The sequence below is a fragment of the Carassius gibelio genome, chromosome A3, assembly GCF_023724105.1.
Source record: "Carassius gibelio isolate Cgi1373 ecotype wild population from Czech Republic chromosome A3, carGib1.2-hapl.c, whole genome shotgun sequence".
NCBI lineage: Eukaryota > Metazoa > Chordata > Actinopteri > Cypriniformes > Cyprinidae > Carassius > Carassius gibelio.
Window position 1 is genome coordinate 27,491,149 of NC_068373.1, and position 21,556 is coordinate 27,512,704.

The following is a 21,556-nucleotide window of genomic DNA, read 5'->3' on the forward strand; positions in this document are numbered from 1 at the left end:
ACCTCAAAGTAAAAACACCCCGAGGAGAATCCATCCTTCCCAAGAACACCAAGATAATCATTAAATCTCTCTTTTTGTGCTTCATTTCTATCCGATTCTTTTCTGTGTGCTTTTACAAGTTTCACTTGTTTCCCATCACAATACACAATGAGACGTCGGTGAGCCGTATCAGCATCCAAAATTACATTCACTGTGGAAAGCAATGAAAATTTGCAGATAAGTGTATTATATATAAATAAATAAATATGCTTTTGCTGCTAGTGTGATATCGCTTTTGGCAAAACTGCATTTATGGAGTTGTTGCCCTGCATCATGTATATCAAGAGTCAGCTGTGTGAAATGTAAGATGAGGCCGGAGCCAATGTTAACTATGTTAAACTATTTTAATTGCATTACTTTTTCATAACTAATTAATTATCATGTTAAACTGACAGCCCTAATAAATATATTTCCACATTCATTTGAAATTCTCCTATAACATTCAATTCATCAACATTTTAATGTTTAATGTGAGTCCACACGTATATACCTTTTGATCACATATCTTATGACAGTAAACGGTAACCTGTTTTATCAAACAATATACTTTTTTTTTTTATATACTTAGCAGTAAAAAACACTTAATTATATATTTTTCAGTGCGACAGGCTTTTATTTAGTTATCTCTTTAGTTTAAATGTATAGTTTTGTTATGCACATAGAAAATGTATTTGATTTTTTTTATGGTTTGAATTATTGATTACATTTATTCAGTGTATTATACCAATATCTGACATGATGATTAAAATTAATAATTATGTCAAAAAACATTAGTACTTTTTACTCACCCATGTATGTTCTTAAACGGCTCACTAAAAACAGAAAAAGTATAAAGTTATATAGGGTTCATAGCATAATCAGTAATGAGATCAGTCATTTTAACCAGCCCAAGAACAACAAAAACATCACACAGGACCAACAAACAAAGAAGTCTTTACATAGTTTACATATCTTAAAATATAATGTAGAAATATATTTTCCTTGGCCCACATCATCAGTGCCGGCCCCGTCCTATCCAAAGCAAGAGCACCCTAAAGTGATATCTAATTAATGTGAGATAACAAATTATGAGTTGTTGGGGCATATATTATTCAGAATATGCCCCTCTCTGATATCCACATTATTAGTGTAGCGTAGATACTCCTTCTCTTTAGAAAGTCAGGCAGTGGTGCTGAGTTGTAAGGCTCTCAGTGAGCCTCCTTGGCTAGCTGCCTCTGCAATTTGAATTATTGTTAGGCCTTTGTGGAGGGCTCCTCTCTTTCAACCTTACTACTATGTTAGTCCGTCCCCTTTCTGAAGGTAGGTAGCCTAGGTCGCCTGTTTAGTGCTCTGAATTTTATGTAGAGTTGTATGGCCCTTTGTAAGCTTCCTCCAGTTTTGAAAGCCTCTCTGTGAGTACTCCTGTTCTGCTGCACATAGATTGAGCTTGGAGGGTAGTGCTCTACTTCTAGAGAGTTGTTTTGCAGAGTATTCTGCTTCTTGGAGCTCCATGCTTCAGCCATGCCAGGTTGTTAGGCCCTTGATGGTCCTTCATAATAAGGGAAGCCTAATTTTGAACTTGCCAGTGCTCCCCTTGCTCAGAGGGTCACCTGTGAGTATGCCACTCCCTAAGGGGATGAATAAGAGTCATAAATAAGATACACAAGTACTCCCCCAGCTTTAGAGTGTCATTATGTTGAGTACTTGCTCCCAAGACCTCTGTTCTGCATGTTGAGCATTCTTAGTACTCCTCTGACTCTAGAGAGTCATTATGCTCAGCACCCTTAGAGCTCTGTGCTGCAGTGAGGTCAGGTTGTTAGGCACCCTGTGATCCTGCTTTATGGTATGTTTTCCTTTATGGAACGTATTGTATTCTGCTTCTAAGAGCTTCTTCAGCCATGCCAGGATGTTAGGTCTTTGATGGGCCTCTTTTATGCCCTTATGGTTGAGCTTAGCAGTGCTCACCTCGGCTCTGAGGGTTGTCTGACAATACACTGATCCCTAGATCCGCCCTCATGGTTGTGCTTGGCAATGCACCCCTCACTTCAGAGGCTTCTCTATGAATACATCACTCACTGAGGTGGTGAGCATAACAGAATCCCCCTCGCCAGTGTTGGGGAGTAACTAGTTACATGTAACGGCGTTACGTAATTTAATTACAAAATTAATGTAACTGTAATTAGTTACAGTTACTAAGAAAAAATGAGTAATTAAATTACAGTTACTTATGAATTTTTTAACGATTACAAAGGGGATTACATTTGAATATTTACACACATCCACATACAGATTTAACTGATTTCTTTCCCAAATTGCATTGACTATTCTAAGACATACGCCCTAATAATTTCCGGGATGCGGAAACACATGCTGAGTCCCAATTCGCATACTATCCGTCCTAAATAGTATGCGAAACTAGAATTAGTATGTCCCAAATCGTAGTATGTTGAAAAGAGTATTCCAAAGATACCCGGATGGTCTACTATTTCCGGTTAGAATTCGAAGTGCAGATCAATGCACACTCTAAGTGCTAATATTGCCCACAACCCATTGCGTGCGGGAGGGAGGAGCTTTGTGATGGCTTTGTGGTGATGTAAACATGGCAGCCGGATGCAGCAACGGAGATGAGCCCTCAGCTTTTAAGTGTAATAATTCAAATGTTATTAAAGTTTTAATAACTAATTAAAGTTGTATTTTATTTTATTACACACTTTGCACATGAACGTCAGGACCAGCCGCCTCACAAACGACCTGCGTTTGGTTCTACGACGACGCAGCCCTGCTTCTTCACTCCTCAACTTGGTAGAAGAACACATTGTAAAATGTATTGTGAAAAAAACGATGAGAAAAAAAGATGGGAATAGTAAATAAAATTTTAATGGACATAAAGAATGAATGAAACCTTAACAGTTGTGGTGTGCGTAACTAGGCAACCACATTGTCGTTCACGTTGCATGACGTCATCGAAGTATGTACCAGAATGTGCATACTCTTTTGCTACACACTCCAAAGTATGTACTTTTTCCTCACAAAAAAAGTACATACTTTTAGGTCGTAGTATAATTAGGCGAATTGGGACTCAGCGACAGATCTGGTTCGTAGAATCCAGTCAGAAAAATGGAATGCCTAACGCGGACGTAATGCCACATTTTGGATGACTAAATCAAAAGTAGGTCAGTACACTTGAATCAAAACATGACATGGACTGGTGTCTGTGAATATCAAGCCCCCAAAATGCAATATATGACTCCAGCACGTTCCGCGTGTCAGTTGAAATCAGCCGCGGACTGGACACCGGGAGAACCGGGACAATTCCCGGTGGCCTGCCAGCTTCCTCAGTCTTCCTCAACTTGTCCCAATATTTTAATATCATTATTGTATAATTGCCTGCCGAATGTACTAAAGCGATCATTTGCGAATCCGCCATTTGATAATTAAATCTCTAATAAATCTGTAAGTCGTGACTCGCGCGCTCTCCGCGCCTCCGCCAAACGGTTTGGATCAGACTCCAAGTAATCAATGCGAAAGAGAGATAAAAGAGTGGAAGTGCACAGCTGGAACAGAGAAGCAGAACTACTGTTCAGGGTTTCAGGTCAGTTTAATCTGTAAAGATGCTTTTTTGTCTTTTTTTTTTTTTTTTTTTTTTTTTTATCAAGCAGCAGCACGTTGTTCATTAGTCATCACTCAAAATATATAAAGGACATCATTATTATCTGTTGTAATGTTACAGTAGTAATTTAGCTGAAAAATAATACGATTTTTTTTGGGGAAGCTATGACAGACAACAACACAACCCTTTCGAAAATTAACATTTTATTATTTTACTATAAATCCAGTGAAAATGGTTACTATTGTTTAACTGTGGTAACCAAAAATGTAAAATTATTTTACAAATTTATTTATTTAAAAATAAATACGAATCCATTTGCAAAACAAAAAACCATACAAGGTTATTGTACTTTTATATAGGCTAATAAAAGCATGGTAAATTTTTGTAAGGGAAAAACATGACTCGTGTACAGTATTAGGATTTTTCTATAAATATATTGTAGTATTGTAGAGTATTGTATTGTAAAGTACAGTTTTGTTCAATCTTGAGTATTAAGATGGATAACGGGGCAAAATAATGAGACTGAAGAGAAAAATGGAAGTGAAGGTGCCGTTCAGGAGAGAACTTTTAATTATTTGACATGTCCCCATATTAAAGATTTAAACCTTTTTTATGTCAGGTCCATACAAAAAATAGTATTGTCCATGAATTTGTTTGTATGAGTTTGAATTTTCCATTCTGATTTTTTTTCCCAGTCTGCCCCTCCTGTAAATTAATGGCAAAGACATGCAGTTTCATTTACTACACATAGGCCTACTGAAGCTCGCAGTGTTTTCAACCTCTGCCGTCTCAATATATGAGTACACGAGCACATACACATAATTTCTAGAAGTGCTCTGTCACTTCATGCATTTTACTTATTTTGAGAAAACTATCATCATATCATATATAAAGAGACAGCAGTTAAAAAAAAAGGCCTACTGGTTTTATTCAATTTTTTCATTTTTTTTATTTGAAATATTCCCAAACTTGTTAATTTTATCATGAAATATCTTCATTCTTGAATATGAGTAAATAAATGAATTTAGTAGTCTAAGTGTAATCTATTATCTATGCATAAAACCCGTCTTTTTACTTAAGTACTTTACTTATGGGTGTCATGTAATCAAATACATATATATGTTTGATTTTGATGTATCATTTAGACATTTAAATTTTATAAAAATTTTGTAATTTACTAATTCTAACACTTTCATTATACAGAAAGTAAGCCAAGAATATTTACATTATCAAATACAATTTTCATTGTCAAAAACTCCTGTCTGCCTATAATCAAAGAAGCTGTCTACACTGTGAACAATGGTCACACTGGAAGTAACATCATAAGCTGTTGCCAGCCAATGTTTTTCTTGTGTATAGACATGTGCTTCAGATGCCGGTCATGCTGGAAGCCTTCCCCATAGTAACCACTAGAGAACGCAGTGTATCGTTCCCTCTCAGGGAACTATGGTTCTCTTTCAGTTGGTCACTCTCTACGTCATGTCAGATGATCAAAAAATTGGGATATCACTTAGAAAGACCATCTACTTCAAGTGTAAACTAAATGAGCCCATGCACACTGGCATGCGATTATTGCGTCCAGCTGCCGCTGATCACAGTGTGAGAAAAAGAAGGCAGCAGGTGTACTCCATATTCAGCTTTTAACTTTGGAGCCGAGTGGTTCTATCATTCTGTTCCTGATCTCCTGTTTTGAGTCTGCAAGATGAGTCAAGCACGCTCTTCGAGGGCTCTTGTGTTGGTGGTACGGCGCTTTAGCAGCGGTAGTTTTCCCATGTCGAGTGGGTTGCTCACAGCAGGGTGCACTATACCCTACAGTATGTGTGTACCAGGCAGCCACGTCCCCTGTGCACTTCATCACACTAAAATAGCAATTTCTCATAAAAGAGCATTCACGGTTGGAAAGTCTTTTAAGGACGCGTCTTTTTAAAGATTCCTTTCCATCCATGCGTTTCTAGATCCGGTCGTTACCTGGGGGCAGGTGATGGTCACGATCGCTGCCTCACCTGTCTGGGCATTAAGCACACTGAGGTGGTTTTTCGCTTACAAATCATGCTGATCATCTCAGAGTTGCGGACCAGACTACAGTTTGCGTTCGAAGGATTGGCATATCAGGACAAGGTCCTGCCCTTCGGGCTGTTCCTGTCTGCCCAAGTCTTCACTAAAGTTACGGAGGTGGCCCTGGTTCCTCTTAGAGAACAGGGCATTCGCATTCTCAACGACTGGCTCATACTCGCTCAATCTCAGGATCAGTTGTGCGAACAAAGGAACTTGGTGCTTTCACGCTGGGGAAAGAGCAAACTCTCCCTGATGCAGAGGATCTCTTTTCTCGGGTATGGAGTTGGATTTGGTTGGACAGACAGCAAGCCTCAAGCAGGAAAATGCTCACTCAGTGTTGAACTGCTTGAATACATTCAAGAGCAGGATGAAACAATTTCAAAGGCTCCTGGGGCATATGGCAGCTGCAGCAGCAGTCACGCCATTGGGGCTGCTTCATATTGGACCGCTTCAGCACTGGCTCCATGGCCGAGTCCCAAGGTGGGCGTGGCAAAGTGGCACTCACCGAGTCCAAGTTACTGGCTAGTCGTCAAACCTTCTCTCCATGGTCAGACCTTGCATTTCTCCAGGCAGGAGTGCCCCTAGACCAGGTCAACAGGAATACTGTGGTCCACACAGATGCTTCAACCACTGGCTGGGGTGCATCGTACCTTGTACATTGTGCTTGCAGTTTCAGGGATTTGGACGACTGCAGAGGCACATCAACTGCCTCGAGTTGCTGGTGGTGCACCCTGCCTTGATCCATATCAAAGGGCGCTTACAGGGCATGCATGTACTAGTCTGCACAGACAACAATGCGACCGTTCAGGGAACGAGGGTTATCATTGTTAACCGAGACACATTACCTGAGATCTTGTAACAGGAATTTGTGAGATCGCGATGAGTGATGGATTTTTTGTGATTATAAAGGGGGCTTTATTTGCATTCTTACTTGGCTATATATAATCCATTCTGAATTTCAGTTAAATTGTATTTTTGTTTTTCATGATGCTAAGATGACCAGTGGTCACATACATAAAATACATAAAATAACAGAATATTACCTTTGTTTAATGAACAAACACAGATATCAATATTCCAGCAATCACACTGAGCACAACAAAAACTGAAATCATGATGACTGGTGTCCTCCAAGAAATAAACATATTACCTGTAAAACAAAACAGAAATTTAGCACGTTGTGTAAAATAAAATATTACTGGTTCATAAAAATATATAATGCTAAATTTTGAATGGTATATACACAATAAAATGATAATATAAAAATCTGTTAATGAACCTAATGCTGCTATTGGCATTAAATTCACATTAAGCAATAGACTAAGGTAATGATCACTGAATCATTTTACTGCAACAAAATGAGAACATGACAAACAATAACATAAACAAAAGTGTCAGTTCTTACTTGAGCTGATAATCAGTGTCTCCAGCATGTGATGTCTCAGTTTGACTCTGCAGTGAATCTTGTCGCTGTGATGTACAGTAGTGGTGTGTTTCACACTGAATCTGTCTGTGTTTCCGTGTGTCTCTGTATTTTCTGAATTTAAACTGACTCCTTCACTGTCCAGCCACTCAAGATCAGGTTCAGGATACCAGCCTTCAGATTCACACTGAAGATGAAGCCCTCCTGAATTATCAAACCCATCTACAGTGATCACTGGAGGACGTCCTACAGCTACCGACCAACATCAACGTCATTCAGTGAGTGAATTAAACAACATAATACAAAATATTAGATCAGTTTACCTCAAAACCATTCTAATGAGATAACCCATACAAATACAATGGCTCAGATGACATATCAACATGAATTTGTGCTTACAGAGTTTATAAACATGCTTAATTGATTTTTGTAACCATCGTACTGGGGGCTTCTTCCCTCATCTTAACCTACATAAAACGCATCATGACACTTAAAAGTAGGCTTTCAATGGTTTACTGACCTTCAACTTTAACATTAACAGTGGTGTCATTGTTCCAGGATTTGGACTGAATAAAACACTTATAAAGTCCTTCATCAAATATTTGGACTGATGAGAGTTTGAGTGATGCGTTTCCTCTCTGTAGTTCTTGATGATTCAGTTTTGTTCTCCCTCTGTAGGTCTGAATCTGCTCTGTGTTTTTGTCTTCATGATCATCATAGAGATAAACTAGTAAGTCTTTCTGATCAGATCTTAACCACTCCACTCTCATGTCCACAACACTGATGCTGGGTTTGACTGAACAGGGCAGAATCACATCTTCACCAGCTACAGCAAACACAGGATCTGCAGATCCCACTATCTTATACTGCTCTGTAAAAGAGAAAGAAAGTAGGTCTGTTGCATACAGGGTATCTGAAGAGTTTTAAAGTCAAATTGTATACCCTTTCAAGACTTGCTAAAGTAAAACGAATACCATACAGTCATGGCCAAAAATATCGACACCCTTGGTAAGTATAATCAAAGAAGTCTGTGAAAATTAATCTGCATTGTTAATCCTTTCGATCTTTAATTTAAAAAGAAAATCACAAGAATCTAACCTTTTATTAGATAATAATAATTTAAAATGGGGAGAAATATTATTATGAAATAAATGTTTTTCTCTACATTTACCAAAATTAATGGCACCCTTTTATTCAATACGTTTTGAAACCATCATTTGACAGTTTAACAGCTCTGAGTTTTCTCCTATAATGCCTGATGAGGTTAGAGAACACCTTACAAGAGATCAGAGACCATTCCTTCATCCAGAATCACTCCAGACCCTTTAGATTCCCATCTCCATGTTGGTGCTTCTCCTCTTCAGTTGACTGCACTCATTTTATGTAGGGTTCATGTCAGAGGACTGCTCCCCCTCTTTGTTGTAAAACTAAGGAGGTCTGGCCAGGTCACCCTGAGGGGCTTCCTGGTCACCTGGATATCCCTTCTTGCTGATGCATCGAGGAGGAAGTACAAGTAGCATTTGTGAGAATCTTCTTGTATAGTTCTGTCTCTGGCAGTGCTCCCCTCGCCTCAGAGGATTGTATTTTAGCTTGCCTCTCTCATTAAGTTTGGCACCTACTGCAATGCTTAGGAAGCTTTAAGTACACACGCTCAGCTCTACGTATGTACTTTCTGCAATCCATATGGTGGTTAGTGTGCACGCTGAACACTTTGCACACTTTCTAAAATCTGTGGTAAGGGTGCACACAAGACTCACTTCTGAAATCCTGTATGGTAAGGTATGGTAAGGGTTACGCGCTCAGCTTCATTCCCTTTCTTCGAGTTGGTTAGACCTTGGTTCCTTGGGCTCCCCTCAACCAGTGTGTCTTTTATCAATACACTTCAAGCATTGCTTCCCTCAATATACAGGGCTATTGTGAGCATGGCGCTTACCTTTAAGCGCGCGAGTTCTCTCCCCTTCTGAGGAGTTGAATTCCTCTCTGTGTGGGCTGTTCTCATGGTAGTTTAGCAGTGCTCCCCTTTAACAAAAAGGTTTGCCTATAAGCTTGCTACCCTCTTCTTGAATTCAGAGTTCTCCTCTCATGTAAGAGTTCTCTGTTTTTTCCCAGAGCACCTGGCAACCAATGGGATGCACCATTCAATCTAATGGCGTGCCACAAGAGCCCCTTAGAACAGTATCTTAAAATCCATGTTATGGTTAGTGTGCATGTGAAGTCTTTGCGCACTTTCTAAAATCAACACGGTGGTAAGTTTGCATGCTAATTCTTTGCATTCTTTCTAAAAGTTGGTAAAAGCCCTGTTCATCTTGGGCGCCACTCCACCTATGTTTCCTCAGATCTAAACAGGGTGTTGCTACTAGGGATCTGTTGAGACAGTTCCTTCAGCAAGCTTATGCAAGAGCAAGCAGTAGTCCCTGTGTGACAGGAAAGACTTAGTATAAAATGCTAGGCTTTTTGCCGTATCCCTTTAAAGGAATCTTTCTTGCTTCCAAGCCTTGAGCTCAGGTAGGAACAGGTAAGTTGGATATGTAGCCTGGGCTTCTGGCCGTAAGGGATAATGTCACGGACAGCTGTCTAACATCCCAGGGGAAACTCCCATGGAAATGGTAAAGTTGGTACTTAGTGCTCATCATGGTTCTGGCCTGCACTTCCCTCAGCATGGTGGCGTGTGTATACTGTTACCCATAGAGACCCCTAGAGGATGCAGTTCAAAGTTCCCTTGAAAGGGAACGTCTAAGGTTACGAATGTAACTATGGTTCCCTGAGTTGGGAACGAGACACTGCGTCCTCTAACTTCCTGCCTTGCTTCGTACACAAACTTCAGACAAAGAAGTTAATGACTTGTTCTCCCGGTGCCTATTTATACTACAGTCACACTGGTAGTGATGTCATGGGCTGTCGTCGGCCAACATCTTGTTGGTATTTTTTCAATCTATGCTTCAGACACGTGTAACAATGAGGTGTTCCTAATAGCGACCCCTAGAGAACACAGTATCTTGTTCCCTACTCAGGAAACCATAGTTACATTCCTAACCTGAGATGTTTTGTGACTTTTCCTCAATGTATTAACTGAGCTGTTATGATCAAACCTATATGATTATCTACAAAATAAGACAATAAATCACTGGACAGTTACAGTGTCTATCAAACTCAAAAATGCATAAAAAGTTATAATAACAGTGCATAAATTAGATTTGTCAAGCCAGGTTTAATGTCACTGGCACAAGTCAAACCACTGTCACACACTGATCACAACAAATTTGGGCATCAGAGGTGGATGAAATACACAAAACAAATATTTAAGTAAAAGTAAAGATAAGTATTAGAAAATATTACTCCAGTAAAAGTAAAAGTCTCCTTTTTCAATTTTACTCGAGTGAAAGTACAAAAATACAACATTTATTATGTACTGAAGTAAAAAAGTATATGATGTATAGATTTATTTAGCAATTTTATATAGGCTACACTGTAAAAAATAAGTGTAATTTTAACTGTAAAATTTTGTAAAAACGTTACTGAAAAAAACTGATAATAGGTTAACAGTAAGTTCCCGTACTATATACAGGGAAAAACTGTAAAAGATCTAACAAAGCATTGTAGCAGAAATGAGTCAAATCAGACAAATCAAAGAGTCTATCAGAGCTGTGTGCATTGAAACATGAGCTGAATTCCTCAGGAAGTCATAAATCAGTTCTAGTGCCACAGGAACCAAACAAGATAACCAACCAACCAACTTGTTCACACAACAGCTTTCAACATTAACACCAATAGAACAATTATTGACAATTTTAATTCAAAGAAGAGATTGTCAAATTTATTGTTCGTGATTGGAATGCAACGCTGGACATCACATGTAAACCCAGGAGATCAAGTTAAATACTTGCATTGACTTCCCCCCCCAGCCAGTGAAACCAGACTGAAATTCCTAAGGGGGAAGGGCTTTAAACCTTTGTCTTCACAGAAAAGTCCTTTGCCAGAGAATGGCAAAGAAACCCTTTTTATACATTATATATGGACCAGAATGAACTCAAAAAAGACTTATGAATGAATCATTCTATTGCTTAACTCCATATTCATTTACGTGTAACCCACACATTTGACTATCATGTTATAATCACTTATCGTGTATGTTTTCTTTAAATGACTATGGTATAGCTGAAGGGTACATAGTCGTGTTTGATATGTGTGTGATTGAATTTTCTTGCTTGATATTGCCCTGACAATCATTTATTTGTAAAATATATCATAATCATGTTATAGGAATCATGTCCAAAATTAGACCCTGTGAGGCAAGAACCACATGCTTGGTAAGATAAACAAATGATTTATGATACCCAAGACTCAAGAACATATCTGATTGGTCAAGGCAACATTTGAGGGGTGGCCAACAGGAAGTTTTAAATACTTTGGACACGATGTAATTTTTTTTTAGTCATGCCTTGCTTTTAGTCTGCCTGCTGCTATTAGCCATGTCGGCTTTTAGTCGGCTTTTAGTTCTAGTCTAGCTGCTGCTATTAGCCATGTCGGCTTTTAGTTCTAGCATTGCTCGTGCTATCAGTCATGCCTGCTCTTAGCTTTTAGCTTGTAGCTTTGCTACCTAGCTTTAGCTTGTAGCATCTAGCCATGCGGTAGTCATCATTGTTCTTTGAGCGCGGTTCCAGCGTGCCTGCCTGCTGCTACTATGAGAAGGAACACAACCTAGTCTCGTCAAACTTTATTTCTTTTCTTTTCCGTTTGAGAGTTTCGTGTTCTGAGTTAAGTTTTGTAACGTCCATTCAACTTCAACCAGCGAACACGACTCTGCACTTTCAGCCAACGCCCAACAACCACGGGCTTCCCAAGACGTCACTTCAGAGACTGAACTTCCAGCCAATCAACGACCTCGGGATAGCCCTTTCACCGAGGCTCCTTCTTCACAGGAGATGCAAGTAACTTTACCTCCAGACTGTGACCTTTACTGGTGTATCTAATATAATTTTAACCTCATTGAGGAACTCAATGCAAGGGTTAATTACGTGATTGATGGTTGTTCATGTTTATGCAATTTAACGTATTGCTGTTAACTTGGGATTCCATATTTCCATTCTCTTAAACTCATCTTTCCCTAACTTTCGACCTTCCTGCAACTTGTGTGAATGTGTGTGTGCGTGCGTTTATGTGTTAGATTAGTTTATATGTCTTAGATTTATCTAATAAAGCCTTATTCATATTGAAAAGAGAAGTATCTTGTGTTTTGTGCTTACAAGTTAATATCTTAAACTGTCGATCTTGTTACTGTGCTAATTGATAGTGTTTTCACTATAGTTTGGATATTAGTATCCAGCGCAGATTTGATGTTAAACGGCTCGTTCACTGAACCGCAGGCGCGTCTCCGTGAGCAGCCGTGAAACAGTGATTCTGTTCAAATTCCCTTTAAAATCTTAAATGATTCCCTTTGAGCTAAATTGACCTGTTTCCCTTACAGCATTTAATGTAAATTTACAGTAAAATTCTGTTAATTATACAGCTTTTAGAAGTAAAAAAAGAACAAATCAATGTATAATTTACAGTCTAAAACTGTAAACTGATATTCCCAGAATTCCCTGCGTGACACTCCACGTTTGAAAGTATTTTGTTTAAATAATCATGTTTTTAAATAGTTATTGTTATCAGTTATGTACATTTGAGCTTTATGTTACATCTTCTGTTGCTTGATGAAAGTTTTTTGCATTATTTAAGTATCACGTGTGTTACCATGATGGTGTTTTGTGTTTCCATAAATGTGCACCTTCTATATGTTAATATATACTTCTGCTTGTGGTGAAGCTACTTGTGATGAGCTTTGATACTTCATGTGGCTTTCTCTTATACAGTACCATCTTTATTATTATGGTGGTTGTCAGTATTTTCAAGGTACAAAACAGATTTAATTTTGTGTGTTGTTGAATTTACTGGTTTATATTCACATTTTCTTGTTTGTAAATTACAGCTTTATATTGTAAAATTAACAGTTTTTGACGTAAATGTGTTTACAGTTTTCTGTATTTTTACAAAATTATTCTGGCAACCACAGCTGCCAAAAAGTTTTTGTAAAAACAACAAGAAATTTTTTACAGTGTACTTAATTTAATGTTATATTAGCACAATTTCGCATAATCCTACTGCTCAAAATACCTGGGATTTTCCCATAATACCACTATATGGAATAAAGATATATTTTTGTGGTTGATATGGACTACGTCGACGAGAGTAATGTTCACTGTGAAACTTGCACTGCAATGTACCTGAGAGAAAACAGAGTTGACCATCTGATTTTCACCAGTAAGAAAAAAGAACATCACAGTTATATATGACAAGAGAATAAGACCTGAAGAACATTTTAAGGAAAATATAATTAGATTTTAATAAAAAAAAATTCTTCTCAAACCTTGTCTGTGGTGTAAAAAACAAGCCTGCACAAATGCCCCCAGAGGGTATCACTTCCCACTTTGATAATTATTGTATTTACCATGTTCTGAACATCACATTTTTTCTTTTCCCCCTAGATGTAATCTATTTAGGTGGTTGAATACAAATATTTGGACTTTATATCTAATCTAATATATCTTTTTTTTCTTTATCTAAAATAGAGACACTGATAATGACGTGTCTGCATTTAAGCATTTCAGTGGACTTAAATAGATCACCCTTTACAGCAGATTTAGTTAACAAAATTACAATAATTAATCCTAAAATTCAACATTAGTAACTTAATTTTACCATCAATCCCGGTTCTTACTTGTGAATTCAGTTCACTGGAGAGTCGCACTAAATGGTTCATTTAAATCAGTGAGTTGTCAACTCGAGAACAACAGCAATCAGATCATTCTAATTTGTGAATGAATCGTTTGGTGCAATTTGCGAACTTATTTAAAAGGTTCATTGAAAAGAATCAGTTTGATCATGAATCAGAAACTGCTTCTGCGTGTCGGAGCAGTAACTATATGTTTTATGAAATGTAGTGAAGTAAAAAGTATGATCTTATGCTTCGGAATGTAGTGAAGTAAAAGTAAAAGTTACTCAAAATAAAACTATACTCCAATAAAGTACAGATACTTGAAAAATGTACTTCCAAATCTATCCAAATCATGTCCATGAAACCGGCAGCAGAAAAACACAAGAGACACTCCTTTCCTAAAATTAGTTTTTCCTCATTCCACACGTTCCCATGCAAAGCAGCAAGATTTGTACTTGACTATGTATTATTATTTATAATTGCACAGCACTCTGGAAAACTGATTCGTCTCTGTCTCTCTCTCTCTTGATGAACTGAGAGTAGCGGGCTGTACGAGAGTAGCGGCGAGTTAAAAAGTTATGCGCATGTGGCGCGACTTTTGTTTTATGTTTTTTTGGTGTTAGTTAATAAAAAAAATAAAGCTTCCTCGAGCCTCAGTACACCGACCCTGGTCTCCTTCCTTCACCCACAAAGAAAACTTGAACTGTATTACAAAAACAAACGTACCCAATAATGCTATTGAGCTAGCCGGATGCTACACGTTCTGGGCAGATAGAACGGCAGATGACTTGGGCAATACAAGAGGTGGTGGATTGTGCATTTATGTCAACAAAGCTTGGTGTACGAACACTGGCATTGTTGGGAGACACTGCTCAGCTAACCTAGAGTTTCTAATGGTCAAATGTAGACCTTTTATCTGCCGTGGGAGTTCACTTCCACCATAATAACCGCAGTCTATATTCCACTGGATGCTAATGCCAAGCTTGCTTTGAACAAACTTCATGCAGCCATTAGTAAACAACAGACTGCTCACCCGGAGGTTGCTTTTATTGTGGCAGGTGATTTTAATCACTGCAAATTAAAGACAGTGCTCCCCAAATAAAATAAAAAAAACTCAAACTGACTCCTTCACTGTCCAGCCACTCAAGATCAGGTTCAGGATACCAGCCTTCAGATTCACACTGTAGATGAAGCCCTCCTGAATTCAAACCCATCTACAGTGATCACTGGAGGACGTCCTACAGCTACAGACCAACATCCACATCATTCAGTGAGTGAACTACACAATATCATAAAAAGCAACATATACGTCAAATGCATCATGCCTAAACATTACATGTTAACTTTAGTTAGTTTCCTCACCCTCAACTCTGACATTAACTGTGGTGTCATCATACCAGGATTTGGACTCAATAAAACACTTATAAAGTCCTTCATCAGAGACTTGGACTGATGAGAGTTTGAGTGATGCATCTCCTCTCTGTAGTTCTTGATGATTCAGTTTTGTTCTCCCTCTGTAGGACTGAATCTGATCTGTGTTTCTGTCTTCATGATCCTCATAAAGATGAACTAGTTGTGAGTCTTTCTGATCAGATCTAAACCACTCCACTCTCATGTCCACTACACTGATGCTGGGTTTGACTGAACAGGGCAGAATCACATCTTCACCAGCTACAGCAAACACAGGATCTGCAGATCCCACTAGCTGATACTTCTCTGTAAAAGAGAAAGCAAAACTAAACTACACATAAAAAAGGTTTCATGTTGGTCCAGACAAACAGTAGCGGCGAAAAAGTAGTTATAAACATAATTTATTATTCAGTAATTAATAATTTACCTGATCTTGAGTCTGTAATTCCACTCACAAGCAGGAGAGTCAAACAAACAAACTTCATGTCTGAAAAGATACAGATGCTAAAAAGAAAATTAAAACAATACTAATAATACTAATAGTAATAATAAAAGAAAAAAAAGAAAGCAATAAAACAGAATAGTGTGTCAGCATGCACAATTTTTAGTTTAAAAACGACTTAAACTTACCTTCCAGGTCGAATGAAACACATTTATTCTTTCTAATGACAGAAAACCAGTTAAACTGGGTCAAGACAAGTACAGACGAGTACAGAACGTATATCTAGTTAATAAAATACATATAAATATGATTAATATGAAAGGGGGGAGATATATATTATTAAAAACAATATGCTGATTTAAAAAATATATCTCTATCCCTTTCAAATTTAGTCACACTCACACTCTGGGATGAGTGTGAGTGAGTCACACTCATCCCAGGCTTCAGGTAAACATTTCTTGAATCTTCCGTGGCATCGATTCAACATTGATGTTCTCAAGATATTCTCAAGATTGTCTTAATAAATTGCATCCACATGAGAGTTTGTACAAATGGAGGTCAGGAGGGAGATAATTCCTGGATTTGTTTCACTTACTTGTGTAACCAAACACCTGAGACGACAAAGTCCCTCCCATCATTCTCACATCAGCTGATAAACATGTCTCACAAAGACTGACATTCCTTACATTAATCTGAAATATGGCAGACACATTGCACAGAAGTAAAAGAAAATGCAAACACAAATGTAGATGATGACAGAAAAGACACATCCACAAATATAGGGAGAACTTTAAACTCTAATGACAACACACCAGAAATAAATTTCAAGCTATATATATATATATATATGTATGTATGTATATCACATACAAACTTTATTCTTGAAAAAATAGTCATTGTGTAAGATAAAGCTAATATATAACTACATTTCATGTAAATTTAGCAAAGAAAATAGAAGTTTAGATCATCATTATTTAGAAAAACAATTGAGACAAATGATCACAAAGCTGTAAACCAGGGCTCAAAACTGTCCTGCAGAGTTAAGCTCCAAATTAAACACACCTACACCAGATAATTCAGGGCTGTGTTAGGGATGGCACACTCATTTTCACTGTTATTACCCAGGGGAAAAGACAATGTCACACTATATGGGATAAGCTGTTTACTGACTGACCGAAAAATATTTAAAATTTAAAATACTATCTCTGTTACAGTTTATGCTGCCGGAAGGAACACAGAGCCGAGGAATAACCGAAATAAGTGAAAGTGAAAGTGACGTGACATTCAGCCAACTATGGTGACCCATACTCAGAATTTGTGCTCTGCATTTAACCCATCCGAAGTGCACACACACAGAGCAGTGTACACACACACACACACTGTGAAGACACACCCGGAGCAGTGGGCAGCCATTTATGGCGCCCGGGGAGCAGTTGGGGGTTCAATGCCTTGCTCAAGGGCACCTAAGTCGTAGTATTGAAGGTGGAGAGAGAACTGTACATGCACTCCCCCCACCCACAATTCCTGCCGGCCCGGGACTCGAACTCACAACCCTTCGATTAGGAGTCCAACTATCTAACCATTAAGCCACAACTTCCCTTTAAGGCTTTATTATATCCAACATAAGTATTATCCAAACATGGATCACAAAGGAAGACACACGTAAGTTGCAAGTAGACCCGACAAAACAGAACTGAAAGGACAAGGCTTATGTACAAGGGATAATTGGGGAAACACACGTGGATGGCATGACTAAATTAACAGGGACATGGAACACATGGGGAATAGAATAGACACACCTGGGAACTAATCAAACCAAACACGGAAGACAGAAACTGGGTCACAGGGGCAAAAACACACTAAAAGAGTCCAGGTATGTAACATTACTCCCCTCTCCCGGTAGGTGTGTCCCCGCACTGTAGAAACAACAGAGGGAGGCGTGGGTGGGAACTTGGGAGGAGGTTCCGGTGGAGGACAGACTCCCAGGAGGGGGCCAGCAGACAGGGACTACGGAGGAAGGAGCCAGGGAGGAGACGACGGAGGGAGGAGCCAGGGAGGAGACAGGAGGGATCTGGAGCAGGAGGTACACAGCAGGACCCAGGCCACAGCCATAACAGCCCAAGGTGGGGCCGACGGTGGGAGGAGCCATGGAGGAGGAATGGCCGCCGACTCCAGGGGCTCGACCCATGGCAACTGAGCAAGTGGAAGAGGAGCCAGAGGCGGAGACGGACAGCCGAAGAGCCAGGGTGACGGGCAGGAGCCGGAGGTCCTAGGCGGAACCGATGGCTCTGGTGACTGATGTGGCGATGTGGATCCGGAAGGCCGTGGTGGAGCCAGAGTGACAGAGGACTGAGGTGGAGCCGAGGGGATGAAGGAGCCTGATGGAGCCGGAGGGACGAAGGGATGAGGCGAAGCTGGAGGAGTGGAGTCCCGAGGCATAGGATGGACTCTGAGGGCGAGCAGAGATGCTGCCAGACGACAGCGAAGGGGAGGCAGGAGCGGGTGGGAGGTTGGGAATTTCGAATTAGCAGGCACTGGAGCGAGCTCTGGGGCTGGAGCCCTTCCTGGGCTTAACTGGGGTTCAGGAGCCCGTCCTGGGCTTAACTGGGGATCAGGAGCCCGTCCTGGGCTTAACTGGGGAACAGGAGCCCGTCCTGGGCTTAACTGGGGAACAGGAACTATTATCCTCTCCATCCATTTGCATAAGTGAGATGTCAACGCTATGGGCCTATAGTTATCAGAATTAGCTGGATCCTTACCAGGCTTGTTAAATGGTAATATTACTGCACTGCGATACTATTTCATCCCTCCAGATTTTATTAAAGAGTCTTAATACTAACTTAATACTAACTTTAATGATTCTACTGAAAACTGTCGAAACATGGCATAACATAGTTGATCTTGCCCAGGTGCTGTATAACCAGTGCCTAGCAGAGCTATGTTGAGCTGTGACATTGTAAAATCCACATCTAGAGTTGACATACCATCCTCCCTTTTCAACATGGGTTATAAAAGTTGATCAACTTAATATGACCCTCTTTCCTTGGGCTACAGATCTCTACCATAGTACATTCCATATCCTCTGGGCAAGGGAGCTCCATATGCCAGCCCATCCTTGAGAAATGTAGCACACCCTCCACCATATTGATTGTTAGGCCTGTCATATCTTACAGAATTAAACCCTGGTATAATGAAGTCCAGATGTGGTTTATTGCACACATACTACATCTGGAACTACATCTAATTCATAAATATATTTTTTTAATCCTTGACCATTAGCTACAAGGCTTCTGATGTTCCACCGTAGTATGTGAATTGCCATAATTAATGTTCTAACCCTCAACTTTTGTATTTTCCCCATTTCCAAGTACTGTCAACAATTCGTGATCCGTTTTAACATCTTTTATATCAAGGTATCTTTCTGCTGCCTCCACAATTGCCTTGATTCTATCACTTTTCTTTTTTAATTGTGATGCAACATTGATAGTATGACATATGAAAACCACAAAGTTTGTCTTCTTAACTACAAATGTTTCCTTATCAACTTCACACTTGTGATCACATGTAACCTGAGTATGGACTGGAGTTTGCCTTTGTGTTTGATTAACTGACACTAGGTTTCTTTGAAACATTCTACTGGGGCTTTTATTTGTTCCTGTTTCTCTCACTGTTTTTAGTGCTTCTGCATAAGACACTTTTCTTAGAATCTTCCGCCTCTGTGCTTCTCTAGCTTCTCTTTGAACTTCACATCCTCCAAATGCAGCAATATGCACTCCAGCACAGTTACAGCATTTAATCTTTGTATCCTTTTCACATTTACCGTACTCATGTCGCTACATCTAGCGCACCTTAGTTTTCCTTTGCATTGCTGTGCTGTGTGTCTCATTCTTTGACATTTATAGCATCTGATAGGTTTGGGAATGTACTCTCTCACACTGTAATTCATGTATCCTATTTGCACTGATTTAGGGAGCGTTTTTTCTCAAATTGCACTACAACCGATAGTGTATCCTTTAGTGATCCATCTCGTTTACTTTTAAGCTGTGTGGTTTCAATCACTTTACCTCCTTGAATCTCATTTTTGACATCTTCCATTGACATACTTAATGGAACTCCTGAGATAACTCCTCTCACTTTTGCCATTGGCCCTGGTATGTGTGCCTTCATCCTTTCCCCTTGAAGTAAGGACATTTTGAGTACCTTTTCTTGTTGTTGTTTACTGGTTGCATGTATCAGTATTCTTTTATTGCTCAAAAACCTAGCAAATATAATTTTACCTATCTCTTTCTCAATCACCTTGGTAAGTTTGATAGGGTGTTAATGTCCACCATCCTGATTAAACTCAATAACTTTCCAAATATTTCCTTGATCATTCTCCATATTATCAGTTTTCTGTTTCTCAGACTAATAAGATCTCAATTTCTTGCTCGTACTCCCCTCGCCAGTCTCGCTAAACTCTGACCAACTTTTTCCTCTATTTCTTGCTTTTAAAGCCCTTTTCAGACTTCCGTTTCCGACTCCAATCCTCCAAATCTCTCGTGCTCCTTATGAATGGAGCTTTTAAACCTGGCGACGCACCATCAGATTGGTTAACCAGCTCCTATGATGCGTACGATAGTAATGACACGCCTCCCGAACAGCCAATGAGCACCACCTGAAAGTAACGAATGAACACACACACAACAGAGACAAAGAAAAAAAAACACACAAGTCTACGTGGAACGTAACAAATGCCTAGAAATCACTTTGTTATGAATTCTTGCATAAATTCTTCTTATTATTATTATTTATTATGTTGTGCGTAAAGTAGCTGATTTAGAGAGAGAAAGAGAGTCATTTAATTATTTTGGCATCCTAAGAAAATATGATCAAAGAAGGCTATGAAAATAAATCTGTATAATAAACTTTTGGTTTAAAAAAAAGAAAAAAAAAAGAAATATATATATATTTTTTTTTTTTTTTTTTTTTTTATATAACAAAAATATAACTTTTCCACAAAAATCCAGGCATGAATTGCTCTTTTACATGAATATAAATAAATATGAGGGAACAGAAAATTTTCTTTATCATCCATCACAATGAGAAAAAAACAAAGAATTGTTGAAAGAATTGTTGAGCTTCTCAAAATATGAAGTCAAGAAAATAGCACAAAATACAAAGTAAAACAAAATGTAAGAAATTAGCTAAAGCATTGAAAATTTACACCATTTGAACAAAAATTAAGGAGTTACAATCAACAGGAAGTGTTACAAATCTGTCACAGTATATTGTGTGTATCTGTACTGTCTTAATACAATGTGAGAAAGATAGTTTGAGTGGCCAAAGAATCTCAAGGATCACAGCTGCATAACTGCAGAAAACAGTTGAGTCTTGTGGTCAGAAAGCCTCATAATGGACCGTGGTAGAATCTTTTAGCAGAACAATGATCCAAAAGGACCCTCAAAATCAACATAGTAATGGGTCACCGAGCACAAAACGATGTTCTGCCATGAGCATCAGTACCCTGACCTGAACAATAGAAAACCTGAAGAGGAGAGAGTATCAACATGGAGCTGTGAATCTGAAGGGTCTGGAGTGATTCTAGATGAAGGAATGGTCTCTGATTTCTTGTCAGCTGTTCTCCAAACTCATCGGGCATTATAGAAGAGAGATTTCTTTCTTTTTTAAAATAAAGGATCAAAATGATTAACAGTGCAGATTTATTTCCTCTTTGTGCTTTTCTTCCTAGGGTGCCAATAATTTTGGTCTATAAAGACTGAAATGACCATTTGGGACCTGAACAGTTACAGTTAGCATTCATAATAAATGAATGTGTCTGAATAAATTCTGCTGATATGAGCATTC

General features: G+C 38.9%; 2 protein-coding genes across 2 annotated transcripts in view; both read right to left on the minus strand.

The window, feature by feature from the left end:
* LOC127955336 (butyrophilin subfamily 1 member A1-like) overlaps window positions 1-21,556 on the minus strand; it is a 270,064-nt gene that overhangs the window by 1,276 nt on the left and 247,232 nt on the right. The window lies entirely within an intron of this gene.
* Window positions 20-17,282, minus strand: LOC127955362 (butyrophilin-like protein 3). Its single transcript, XM_052553454.1, has 6 exons — window positions 15,698-17,282; window positions 15,223-15,576; window positions 7,089-7,358; window positions 6,727-6,833; window positions 828-851; window positions 20-190 (listed from the first exon to the last, which is right to left on the minus strand). The coding sequence occupies exons 1-4, from the start codon at window positions 15,753-15,755 to the stop codon at window positions 6,733-6,735; spliced, it is 783 nt and encodes a 260-aa protein (XP_052409414.1). The 5' UTR covers window positions 15,756-17,282; the 3' UTR covers window positions 20-190; window positions 828-851; window positions 6,727-6,732.

Coding starts and splice junctions, on each gene's coding strand:
- LOC127955362 (XM_052553454.1), bottom strand. CDS start 15,755: ATGAAGTTTGTTTGTTTGACTCTCCTGCTTGTGAGTGGAATTACAGAC. Junction 15,577..15,697: donor AATTACAGACTCAAGATCAG/GTAAATTATTAA, acceptor TCTCTTTTACAG/AGAAGTATCAGCTAGTGGGA. Junction 7,359..15,222: donor AGTTAATGTCAGAGTTGAGG/GTGAGGAAACTA, acceptor GTTGGTCGGTAG/CTGTAGGACGTCCTCCAGTG.